The sequence below is a fragment of the Bactrocera latifrons genome, unplaced genomic scaffold (genome assembly GCF_001853355.1).
Source record: "Bactrocera latifrons isolate USDA-ARS-PBARC rearing strain unplaced genomic scaffold, ASM185335v1 scaffold_191, whole genome shotgun sequence".
In the NCBI taxonomy this organism is placed as follows: domain Eukaryota; kingdom Metazoa; phylum Arthropoda; class Insecta; order Diptera; family Tephritidae; genus Bactrocera; species Bactrocera latifrons.
In genome coordinates, this window is record NW_017535419.1 from 168,267 (window position 1) to 181,839 (window position 13,573).

Sequence of the window (13,573 nt, forward strand, 5' to 3'; positions counted from 1 at the left end):
AAACTGTAAAAATATATATTTGTACTTACTTTGTTAAGCATCAGCAAACAAAAGAGTGGATATTTCACATTAAATAAATGTTAAGCATATATTTGTAAATACATATTTTTTATGCAATTATCAGATTTTCAGCGTGTTCTTTTATCTTAATTGCATGTTTTTKTTTGTGTTGTTTTTAGAAAGCAAATTAGTAATTTAGCATCATTTCTGCTTTTCGACCTATTTCGCCTTAATTATACGCGAATAAATACAAATGCATAAAGGAAATGAAAATATATATAGAGAAATCAACATACATGCAAATATATGTGTGTGTATGTGAGTACGTCTCGTACATATGCAACACATACGTAGTACAAGCTCTCGCAAMATTCTCTTTTAATATAATTTAAAAATACATGCGTATATAAATACAATATAATTGCGAACAGAAGTAATATATGTATGTATGGATGCTACATAATATAGAAAAAGCTCAGATTTAGTTTAAGTTTTACTATTTTTGTATACTCGTAATAGAAAGCTGTAAAGCTTGTCAGATCTATTCTTTTTTTTATCGGTCAATATTTGCATTCAGGCAATTCCACTTAATCTTATTCACTATAAGAAGATAGTTGGTTGTCGATTTGGTAACTAGGGTTGAGGCGGTCTCTGGCTCTTCTTCTCATTTGCAGCTATTAGTTTCAATAGTTTTGTCTCTAGTGAGTGTAGCAAGTGTGAATAGCAAAGCTATTGACATTGACTCGTAAATATCGTTTTATTATAGAAAAAAGCAAGTGTATACGACGAACTTTTATACTTTTAATTATCGATTGTAATTTTTTTTTCTCTTTTTGTTTTGAGTGTGTATGCTTTCAATTGCTTTTTATGCTACGAACAGCCGCAGGTGTACGTGTGTGTGGGTTGAGACAGTCCTATTTATCCAGCCAGTTATCCGACAAAGAAATGCTGATTCAATATTATTACTATGAATTTTGTTTTGTTTTTAGAATAGTTTAGCCCGTCGCTTCAGCTCGTTTCGTCTCCATTGGGGTAGTCGGTAGAACTCGGAACGTGAACATTGTAGCACATGTTCGAATTCTACATCCGACAAATGACGCTAGGGATTGAAATACGATTTTTTTTTTATTTGAGTCAATGTTAAAAATGTTAATGAATTGGCAGTTACCTCTAAGTTGCAGCGATCAACGTCTGTTGGTAGACGATAGTTTGTGATGACTAATAAATGATAAGGATAAATCTTAGCCGGCTCATGTACCAGCAATGAGTGCGCCATGTTGGGTAAACTCCGACGAATTAAACCAGCTTGCGGATAATGATAGGACAATACACCCGAATATGTGCTTGAAGCAGGAAGCTCGCCACCCATCTGTTAAAAAAAAATCAATATGAATATTTACAGTTGAGATAATGTTGTTGTTGTTATATGAATGTTATACTTTGTTGTTGTTATATTAATGTTATACTCACCAGTGCCCGTCTATCACCATCAGTTATGGAATCAACCGAAGCTGATCATGAAAGAGGGTTAAAAATAAATAAAAGAAATTTATAATAAAACAATATTTACTATTTTAAATACGCGCTTGCTTACCTTCTGATTTTCCGCAACTTAAATCTGTACTATGAGTTTTATCCACAAGACCTCCATATGAAAAATCCTAATGAGTGGCAAGAGTRAGAATTCAAAATGTATAAATATTACAACAATAATTTGGGTTTTGGTATTGAATCGATATTGGTATGTGCGGATGTCTAGTAAATATGTGTGAAGCAAAAAAAAAAAACTAGACTACAAAGAAGGTGCAAATAAGAAACCAAAACAAACAATGCAACTTCATGCCGTGCCAAGTAAATTAACAAAAAATTTCGATTTAAAGATAAAGATAAAARCAATAACCAACCCTCAATATAAATATATCAAAAAAGAACAAAAATAAAGAATTTGTACTGTGTGTTTTGGGTGGACCTACATACATATGTAGGTGTCTGGTAATTATTTTTTATTAAAATCAATTTTAATAAATTTAATCACATAAACTTAATATTATGGTGGTTTTCATGTGTAAATGATTTAGAGAAAATAAARAATTTTAGATAAAATTAATATATATAATCTTAACCTAAACTGCGACAACTGTAGTAAAAGTAACTACACCCAGAGTTACGAACTTTTCAATTCAAATTTGATTCTAATCTGGGATTAAAAGTAAAAGATGGAAAATTATATTTTTTTAATTTAATGATACAAAATTTAAAATTAAATTTTCAATGCCAAAGATTTTCGACTAAAAATTGAGAAAATATTTAGTTTTAGATCGAGTAACAAATAAAAAATTATTTTTCAAAATAAGAACTGGAAAAAAATATACATACTTCTAACTGTAACGCTAAAATTAGAGACAATTGTGCTAACTATGAAGTGCTAAACTATGTTTATATCTTATTAAGCTTCCTTTTCCAAAGTTTATGAAAATTGTAGAATACAAAGTACGAAAAAGCCAAAAATCTTAATTCTTAAACAATTTATTTATTTTTTTTTAATTTTTTATTAGAAGGTGGCATTAAATTTTTTATCCAATATTTGGGATTAAATTTTAAAATATTTATTTTATTTTTGGGATTAAGACTCTTTTGTTTCAATTTGCTATTAACAGTTTGCTTAAGCAGCTAGTTAGTTCCCTTGGATTCCTAGTCTGTCTGTAAATTTATTTACATATCATATATGAATAAGTAAATTGATTTTTTGGGATTAAGACTTTTTTGTTTCAATCCGGTATTTGGGATTAAAAAATTTCTTTAATTAAGATTTTTGGATTACAAATTAAAAAAAAAAAAGATTATTGCAACCCGGCTACACTTACTGCTACTTTTTTTATTTCTAAAAATTCTGCAGATACATTTTTTTAAAATAAAAAGTTTTTTGTTATATTATTGTGAAGTTATTCATAAAGGTGGTTTTCGCGAAAGAAAAGACTAATTTTCATAAAAAAAGCTTTGCGAAGATGCAATCAATTGCAGCTAGGATAATATATGTATGTATATGGACTCCACTTTTTTTATGGCACATAAGAAGTGGCAGGTCATGAATATTTAGGTCAAGTGGTATTTTAAAACTAATACATGGTAATTATTAAGAATATGAGACTTCGCAAACTCAATATTTTTAATGAACCCATTAATACAAWTTTTTTTAAATTTTATTTTATATTATAGAGATTTCACTAATCTTTCCAACACTATATGGTATATTCAAAAAATAAATAAATTTAACTATTCACGTTTATTCTGCTGAAAAATAATTAAAATGTTTAAATGAAACTTAATGCACAATCAAATTAAATAGAAAACACAAACTATTTACTTGGAGTATGAAAAAAATTAAAATTATTAAAAAGGCATTATTAGGCAGAATGAAATAAAGCAACACACTGAAAGCGCTTACAGTAGCAACAGGGTGCACAGCAGTAGTACCACCAGCCGCAGTGGATGCACTGAATGTATGTGAGCGTGGAGCCAAGCCGTATCCTGGTTTAGGGACATGACGCAAGGCGCTCACCACTATTTGTTAACAGTTGTATGTAAGCATATATATTTCATATACATGTATATCACATAAACATATGCGTGTGTGTGCGTTTATGTGCATAATCGTAAACGTGTACGTATGTAGTAGCATGTGATATGTATATAAGTGGTCATGCAGCCGTGAGAAAATGTTGTTGATCACAAGACATTTGATGACGTTGATGTTAGAATGAAGCGTCCAAGCAAATATTCAATGAATTACAGGTGAGGTGTATGATATGGTGATATATTGACAAATTTCACAATCAAAAATGATCGACGAGTATGAAGAGTTTTACCATTTGATGAGGATGAACGAGAATTGCACGTTGTTATCATTGATAGATTAAATAATTTAGTAATAATCAGCAGCCAACAGCATACAAATTTTCATGGCGTTGTTGTTGTTTATTTGCAATATACGTTGTTTTTTGTTATTATTATTTTGTTTGCATAGTTGTTGTCCGGTACCGTATGTCAATTTAGTGCACACGGAAAATAGATATACACGGAGGCAAGCCAAAAGCAGCATTGAAAGAAAAAATATAGTGACAATTCAGAGGAAGAATTGGAAGTGAGTAACAATAGGCCATAAATAAGGGTAATTTTTAAATGTTTTATAAATAAGGTACTTGACGGTGAATGCCGAAATTTTATATCATATTCAAATAATTTACATAAGGTCAGAGGGCGCTAAAACATATACATACATACGTGTATTGTAAAGTACAGGAATAATACAATTGACCAATTGTGATCCTCAATTAGAATCGGAATCGATATATAAAAAAAATTCTTCCAGTAATAGTATTGAAAGTTTAATTACAGATACTCAGAAGAATATAAGTATATTTTACAATGTAAGTAAGTATATAACCCTGTTAACAAGTAAGCTTATATTAATTTGTATAACACGATACAAAATGGGTTACCTGAAAACTCGAGGAAAATAAAAAAGTGAACAATGCCGGAAGTGCAATACCTTTTTCGATACAGTTACAGATTTGAGCGAGTAAGCGCGTGTGTATGTAAAAATACGTTTTGCTATATACATATATTGTAGTTTATAGGTTATGTCCAGCTGGACGTTGTTAATAACAACAATACAAAATGTTAATCACAAATGGGTTGTTTCCAGTATGAAATGTAGCAATACCAATCACCAACAAATTGAACGAGCCGAATATATAGCTTGACTTTTGCACCAAATGAGACTGTACTGTTTTTTTGCTAAACTTACGGAGCTATAGCCGTTGCGAATAGATGGCGGCAAAGTAGACGTTTTCAATCCATATCCTGGTCTTGGTGCAGATCGGTAGGAATGTATCGCTATATTTTAAATATGTAATTCAGAATTATGCATTTATAATGGGCCCAAAACAAAATATAACCCTTTCAATGTTTTTGAAAAGAACTATATAAGTAGCGTAATTTATAATAAAAAAAATCGCTATTTTAGTGTATCAAAGGCACAAAATTTCCACACTTTTTACGACTTTTTAAGTTAAAATGGAATGTAGTAAACAGATTTTATGTTATTCCTATGAAAAATTGTTAATTTTTTTTTGTATAACGCTTTGCAAAAACTTAATTTAAATGTAGATATGTAAAACCAAATTATACTAACGTGTTGTATAGTTTTAGGCGCACTTTTAAAATTTATAGTTTTGACAAGAATTACTTATATGTACATATAACAAAATTTATAATTTTCTCAAGGGACCAATACATCTTATTACTTTCGTATAAAGTCAACGATTTATTACTAAGACTGTTAATACATCTGCTAGGCCTCAATTGTTTTTATATTTAAGGTGGCATTTATATGCATTTCTGTTTCTAAAACAAGGCATTTTCTCCCAAAATTGGACTTTTTTTCCTTTTTAACCTAATATCTTGATATATGCACAATATTTGTCTTCGTTACTTACCGTTGTAGCTGGGTGCATTACCAAGCGATTTGCCTAACGATCCCCTATAACTAGTCGACCGATCAAACAATTCGTCCTCATAGAAAGGCTTCTGATGATCTAAATTACGTGATGGTGAAGCACCAATAGGCGACTCATATCTATTCGAAGCGGTGGAAAAGTGGAAACCATAAACATATTAAAAATATTGATTTCATTTTACAATAAGTTCAACAAACCTTAGCTTGAGTATGGGTTCTTTAGCTGCCGAGGGTGTACGCGATGCATTTCTCGGGTCTAAATTTTGTTGTTTCCATTTTTTATATTTTGCATGCTCTTTTAAATCTTTTGCAATGGCTGAACCAATGCCTGAATTTAATTTTTCAAGCTCCTCAGCCTCACGTTGTAGACGTCTACCAGAAAGAAAGAAAAAACAATTAAGCGATCTGCTTTTATAAACATTTTCGTTACTACATACGTATCAACTTCGCCATTTTTCAAATTGTCGACTTCATCGTCATCATCGGAAGTAGCTACACCCCTATAAGTGTCACTGTAACGGCGTCTACGTTCCGGATCTGTGTATGGATAAGGCGGTGCTGGGAAATCATCTCTTTCGATTTTCGGTTTCTCGCCTGGTGGTGGTTTYTTTGCCGCTGGATAGTGCGACAGCTCTATGGGCTCTTCGTTGTTCATGGCAGGACTTTTAGGGCGTGGCGTCTCCGATCGGATGGCATCTACAAGCACTTTCATAGCACTGCGACTACGGGAATGTGGTCTTGAAGGTGGCCGACTACCAGCCACTGAACCGCCGGTACTGGTGGCATACGATGGCGGCCGATGAAAGTGTGGCGACAAAGGCATCTTGTCATATGGATCAATCGGCTTACGTAAGTAGTGTGGAGCATCTGTCAAGTAGCTATATGTGTAAATACGTGAAATATCTTCACCACCGGGTCGGCCATATTCGCGTAAAATTAGACCAGGGCTGACTGTACGATAGTGCTGTAAAATGTTATGAAACATATTGTTGTTAAAGGAGTTAGGATATCYAATTATGAGTATAAAACTACATTATTATTATTATTTTTTTATTTTATGTTAATTATTTAAGCAATTATTACTTTTAAACAACATTTTTGATCTGCTATAAATGCTATTTTATTTAAATTCTTGTGATTTTGCATGTGTTTATCGAAGGCGCAAACGTGAGAAAGCCAAACTTAGAAATAAAAATTAAATTAATTAATAAAAAATTATGCAAATTACTAATATACAAGCCAAAGTAAAAACRAAATAAACTTAAAGAAAAAACAAACCTTGCGGCTAGAAGAATAAAGTGAACCRTTAAAACTCGGCGTTCTGGAGCGCGTGTACTGAAAACAACAGAAAACCAATGCAAGCTCAAAATGTGAAAAATTAAAAWAATAAACAATAAAAACGGGAGTAAATTATAAATTAAAGTGGATGTTCAGGTGRATAAGGACTTCCTGGGAAAATTGAAGGCGGAGTAGACAGTTTGATCGTCGACATGGTATCCAACGAAAGATGCTAGCCATAAGCATGCACACACTCAAGGGCCGGTAWTGTGTTTGTCCAATGTATCGTTTTTTTTAATTCCYTCTATATTCTTATCTTTAGGGTGGTTGGGAAGGGAAGGTAATATGTGAAACGTGCAGCTATACAATCGTGTCCAAGTGCACAGTGCAATATTATTTTGTGTGCTGCTCGTCATGCTTTAAACTTACAAATTTACCGACAAAGCTTACATTCGTTATTATATATGTAATATCATATATWTACAATATAAAAATGTTAGCCCACAGCACATATGTTTTCTCACACAACACCGAACCATTCATACTTACCATATCACTGAGCGCACTCGAGCTCATGCGATCGCATTCTGTATCCGTAAAGGCACCATTACCCACCGCTGGTCCGCCACCATTTAAAATAATGCCAGACTCTGATGGCCCGGGGCCACAACGCGGGTGCCAAATGGCGCTGCCTTGTAGGTACATCTCTTCGCCATCACCGAATGGATCGCCGCACTTTGTGCAGCGTGCACAGGTTGGATGGAAGTGGTGGTTATCACCCGCTTGCAACACTTTTCCACTAATAAAGCGATTGCAGTAAGCGCATTTCACACCGAATGACTTCTGATAGCACTTTTCGCAATACGGCACACCATCCTTGCCCATGTACTCGCCATTCAGTACGGAATTGCACGCTTTACAGCGGAAGCACCAAACATGCCATTGCCGATCTAGTGCAACTAGTGCTTGACCTTCTTTCAACAATTCTCCACAACCCGCACAATCGTTCGGGTCGTARTCCTCYTTTAAACGTGCCTTATCAGAAACTACACCACTAGTCATTTGCTGGTGCGCCGTGGCGCGTGTTGGACTTTCAGCTTTCGGAACTGGTGAAACCGTGCCTTCTTTACGCGACACATCGGCAAAATTCGGTTGTCGTATGGGTGATGATGTAGCCGCTGGAATACAGTTTTCACATAACACCTCTTTACCGGTATTTGTTACCTACATGCAAACACAAAAGGGAATTAATAAAATACAAAAATAACGCAAAATTGAGAAATCAAAAGCTCACCTTGCTTCCAGATTTGAAAGGGTTGCTACATTTGGAGCACGTGAAACACTTTTGGTGATACGTCTTTCCCATGGTCGAGACCACTTCGCCYTCGACATACTGCTGGCAAGCGGCACACTTCGTGCCATAGAGACGCTGGTAGTCGGGAATGCAATAATATGCACCGTCTTTGGTAAAGAATCCGCCGGTGGCGAGCGACTTTTTGCACTGACAACACTGAAAGCAAGCTTTGTGAAAATGCTTATCGGCCACACGTAGCACCTCGCCCGAACATTTTTTATCGCATTTTGCACAATAAATTTTTTGCTTTCCTGAAATAAAAAGGGTAGAAATAACAAATTAGTTTATTTATCAAATAATAAAAAAGCAACTCGTTTGAAGAGTTAAATGCAATAAAATAGTCTGAATGTACATATGTAAWGTAATATAAAAACTGGTTTTGTTTTAAATTAATTTTGATTCTTGTGGTTTATACACATACCATAAATGTATATGCTAAAAAGGAATTAATTTTTTTTTTTGGTACACGATTTCGAAAAAGTGTTTTTAAATGAACACCTTCCGTTTGTAACTACCATAAGCATAATTTATTATGGGACATTAGAATCCAATGAGTGGGTTAACATGAGAGTTTCCGCACAATGATTGTTGTACATTTTTGCAACCCAAAACGAGGTAGTCACTGAATGACGTGATTATTCTCCAAAACCTCAGCCTCAATAACACTCAAATTTGCTATTAAAAGGTTAAGTAAATGGTAAAACTTTGTAAGAATTTTTATGTTAAGGTATTTTCTTTTCCCACAAAAATTTTGCAATTACATTGCTCTATGAATTTTCTAAAAAGTTTCAAATTAGTTTAATGAATTAAAAGAAAAAATGTTAAGTGATAAGCGTTTTTTGATTAGTTTCGTAAATTACAGTTTAAAAAAATTATTATATTGTATGAACGAAAACAATGGAACAGCTGATTTAAAATATTTTGTACAATGCTGCCATATAATGAGGCAACATTTTCGTCGAGAAAAAAAAACGCTGTTAGTGTAGTCGGCTGTCAAAACTTTTTTCGAAATCCAGTTTTCAGAGTCAGTGAGGAAAATTTCTCAGCCGTTTCGTGGAGAGTGAAGATATATTTATCAGGTAGTGATCGAAGGAATCAGATTTTGGATAGCAATTATCAACTTTTTAAGCCACTTAGTGTAATTTTTTTTGAAAAGAAAAACAAATTTTTTTTTTTGGGAAAAATAAAATTTTGACTAAATAAATTTTTATTTGAAATATTAAATTTGTTTTTAAACTCAAGACAACTTTAAGCAGAAAAATCTTCCTCATTATCAAACACCTTTTTCCGGCTCCCCCCACTTTGTCATAATAATGCGCCGAGTTGAACTTCTATAATTCGAAGTTCTCCATAACTCGAAATCTTGATTTGGCAATAAAAGTAAAATTTCATACAATTTTCTTTCCATAACTCAAAGTCTCTCTAACTCCATGTTTTCTGTGGATTATGGTGATTTCATTTAAGGAAGTTGAACTTTATAGATACTATATATTTATTATATAAAAGCGTTTAACTGAATTGGAAGTGCTTATATCCCCCTAATAATAAGATATCTAAATTACTGCAATTGTTTAATATAATATACGTATTTGTTATATTTAGGTATAAAGTTTGTCGTCAACAACTATATTTATAATCACGTACTTTTAATATGCATAAATAAATTTGAAGGATCAATTTACATTATTTGATAAGAAATGCTTCATAAATTGTTAATTTAAGGGGTTACTCTAGTCTAGGAATTTCGAAAAATCGTTATATCGATAGTTTTGATATTCGAAAATATCTCCGTAAAAATATTTTCAAAGTTATAGCCATTTTAGTGACGTGACAACTTGACCGGTTGAGCGAACTATCAATCTATTACWCTGCCCGAAACTCCTTTTTTTGATGTAGTAGCCACAATATCTCAAGTTCTAATCAGTCRATTTATTTGAAATTTGGCATAAATATTCTTTAAATATCTCTATCAGTAGAACTAGATAGTAAAAATATCTAGTGCTTCTTTTTTATTAATTGTTGAAAAAAGCTCGAAAATCGAGCCTCTAGACCAGAATACCCYCTTAATTAATAATTTAATGAGTTAATGAGATGAGGAATACAATTACTTGATTACAAGACAAAGTTTCATCATAATATGAAGTTACACAGGAAAAACGTATTYTCACGAGCAATTTGTTTTAAATAATTGCTTTTAGATATATCCTTAATCTTTTTTTTTAAGTTTCTAAATGAAAGAGATGCTCATGCATGTGGTGTTCAAGTTAACTTGCATTTTATTACTAACGGAAATTTCGTAAATTTAATTACMACGAGTAACAGTTAACATAACAATACCAAGACTACATGTGTTATGTCTAACATTTGGTTTTCKGTCAGTTTACTGCACTTTCACTCAGGAAGTACATCATCATTAAAATTGTAAAGTCATTACATACTTTCATAAAAGATTTCGACACAAAAGTATGGCCGTGTCTGCACCGTGCACTTTTATAAAAGTTAYATACATACATACATATGTATGGCGTTATATAACTAATATTAATTATTCACGTATTCATAAACGAAATTATTCAAAAGTGAAAAATTAACCTCCAAAAAGTCCTATAGTTTTTATAATGAATACGGACCACATGTGGTCAAGTATCTTAGTATGCACTTAGTAAACTTTTATCTTAAAGTAAAAAAAAACTTTCTATTAAATACTTAAAACAAAGCCACAGCTTACAGGCCGTGAATTTTTTGAACTTCCTACTATGAAACAAAGCATGACAAAGGCCATATTTACAGATATCTGTGAATGTAAATATGTCTCAGCGGTAATTTTCATGAAAAGTGTRAAAAATAGAAATTTATGAGAGACAAAATAAAAAATATGGCGAACTGGTTATAATTAAGCCAACAATAAAAAGTAAAAAAGTACTTATTTCCATTTGAACAGCTATGGGCATACACAGTATGTACAATACATGTAAATACACGAAACCAAATTGTCGGTCAATATTTAATTAAATTCAAGTTCAAAGTATGAATGAAGAAACACATTTGAAAACGAAGGCTCTGTATGTAAGTGTATTGTAATATTAATAATAATAGTAACAATAATGGCGTGACTTCCTGTCTGACCTCTTTGCTTTCTGTTTTAAGAGAATTATGGCCTCGTTGAGTGTTATTAATTATTTCAGGCAATAAATGAGGGAAGTGTATGCATATATAGGTTTTAAATATTTAAATAAAATTAAAAAAATCAGATTTTCGTCAAATATTTGTTTTTGAAATTATAAATAAAAAAAAAACTATAATACTCTGTAGCAACTGATAATAATATGATCAAWTACATGCGGCTTTAAGTCACCATGTGAAATTCGATCGTGAGCACTCTCTTTTTACATATCGATTTCATAATGGCATAAAAAATGTTGTCAAGGTTACATTTATCTAYTTATGGATTATTGTAGAGTTCAATGCTTTCCATTGTCTCTCTATTTCTGMCATAAAAACCTTTTTGTATATACATTGGGTGAAAGCATCGATTATAGGGTATTAAATCAAATCGAGAAATTCTGTAAGTAATTAAGTATAAAATGACTTTGAATCTCCCGTGCTGCTATGTAAATGTGGCGCAGCCGTATTCTTACATTGCAATCATTTTTTTTTTTTGTAAAAAAGTCATACTGATCTACGTACATATGTATGTATGTACATAAGGACACAGTTATTGTGGCAACTACATAACTGTGTCCTTAASAACATTTGTATTTTAATATTTGACAGACGTCGCTTGCAGTCTGTCGCGCTCTATGTGTTCCGGGCGTCACAGTTAAACATTTTTAAATTTTTTTTTAATTTAAAACTTGGAGCAAGAAATAAGAATTATTTTGTATATATAAAACTGGAATGAAAATGGATAGAAAGACAAATTTTTTACTTAAAATTAAATTAAAAACAATTAAAAGTAAATGTAAATATGACAAAAAGTGCTATGTTGAAAAAATTAACATTCCTTTTATACAAATATTAAGTATACTGACATTTCACATTCTTTTTAATCAAATTTTTTCAAATTTTTTGGTATATATTAATGGTATTATATTTTGGGAGATTAAGAATTATTAAAAAATTTAGGGTAATTTTCTCAATATCTGATTAGCAGTCATCGCTATTGTCGAAAGTTTTTATTTGTAAAACATAATACTCTATTCAAAGCTCATTAACTTACAATCTAATAAGTGCTTTTACTGTTCATTGACATCAGATTAATTAGGAGTTCCTATACTTATAAAAGAACTTCAATTTATGTATACGAATACAGTGCATATTACTGGAAGAATGAGCTCTTAAGTGGAGAACATCATAATTTATGCTATGGGTGCTTTAAGTTGTGAAACTTTACAAGTGTGCGTGTGTTTGTAGACGAATGTACTATATATGAATGCATATATGTATATTTTTGAATATCATATAGAACGAAGCGAAATTCCTGCCCACTGGAAAAACAAAATATGTACGAAAATAGATGCTTCGTAGAGTTGCGCAACGAAAAGAGAGAAATTACAAATACAACCACTTGTGTTGTGCATACCCAGTTTGCATTCATGTGTGAATGTATGCATGCAGTGGAATTGAAAATAAAAAAGTAAATAAATGGAGCAACTCATTTACAACGCAACGAACTCACGATTTGTATAGGGATTAGTAGGGCAATAAAATCGTATATGCACTCACAGTAATTTTGCAGTGAAAATATTGTCATTCGCTGGATTAGCTTAAACAAACTCGTCCCATTGCTATACATAGATAGATGGAGAGCGAAGATGGCGCTAAAAGTTGAGTTAAAAATACGAAATGAACTGTAAAGTGTGCAGAAAATAAAATTAAGATCTGGTATTAATATTGTCATCCTCTTAATTACTTTGTGAAAACAGTGCAGGGATTAAGGAAAATATATCTTCTAATCTTTTTCGCGAAAATTTAAATTTGTTTCAGTCAGCCACTTGTAATTACAAATGCGACTAAATTCTCATAAGTTGTTGCTGTAAATAATATTTGATGTGAGCAAAAGTATATCAATTACATAATCTCTCTAATTTAATTTGCAATTATAAGTAGTTTAAAATATCAATATTGACGCATTATTAGTGTCCACCATCCATGCATTCATGTTACTTGTGCTGGATTTACGATCTCCTCACTCACTTATTCGACTATCATAACTAATTCGTCGAAGTATCATACCATGGGACAAACGATTTGATTTTTTTGTTTATTTTTTAAATGACTGTATAAATTTGAAAGTAATCAAATTGTATTGGAAGGGTAAATATGACGGTAGGAAAGATATTTAAATGATGAATTTATTTTATTTCAAAAAGTTTGTGTTATTAAAAAAATTTATTATTTTTTAAGACCCTCGGATCAAATTT

General features: G+C 31.8%; 1 protein-coding gene across 5 annotated transcripts in view; it reads right to left on the reverse strand.

Moving 5' to 3' along the window:
• Nucleotides 1-62: 62 nt before the first annotated feature.
• Nucleotides 63-13,573, reverse strand: part of LOC108967597 (actin-binding LIM protein 2) — a 27,192-nt gene continuing 13,681 nt past the window's right edge. The window contains exons 2-12 of one of the 5 annotated variants that reach the window (XM_018931121.1): nucleotides 8,091-8,401; nucleotides 7,346-8,020; nucleotides 6,797-6,853; nucleotides 5,956-6,482; nucleotides 5,717-5,890; nucleotides 5,499-5,638; nucleotides 3,446-3,561; nucleotides 1,595-1,661; nucleotides 1,471-1,511; nucleotides 1,169-1,369; nucleotides 63-1,099 (exon numbers count right to left, since the gene is read on the reverse strand). In XM_018931121.1, coding sequence (XP_018786666.1) covers nucleotides 986-1,099; nucleotides 1,169-1,369; nucleotides 1,471-1,511; nucleotides 1,595-1,661; nucleotides 3,446-3,561; nucleotides 5,499-5,638; nucleotides 5,717-5,890; nucleotides 5,956-6,482; nucleotides 6,797-6,853; nucleotides 7,346-8,020; nucleotides 8,091-8,401 — 2,423 coding nt within the window. In that variant the 3' untranslated portion in view covers nucleotides 63-985. Of the gene's footprint in view, nucleotides 1,100-1,168; nucleotides 1,370-1,470; nucleotides 1,512-1,594; nucleotides 1,662-3,445; nucleotides 3,562-4,807; nucleotides 4,897-5,498; nucleotides 5,639-5,716; nucleotides 5,891-5,955; nucleotides 6,483-6,796; nucleotides 6,854-7,345; nucleotides 8,021-8,090; nucleotides 8,402-13,573 lie in introns of all 5 variants that reach the window. The other 4 variants (XM_018931122.1, XM_018931123.1, XM_018931124.1 and 1 more) reach the window with 4 other exon arrangements.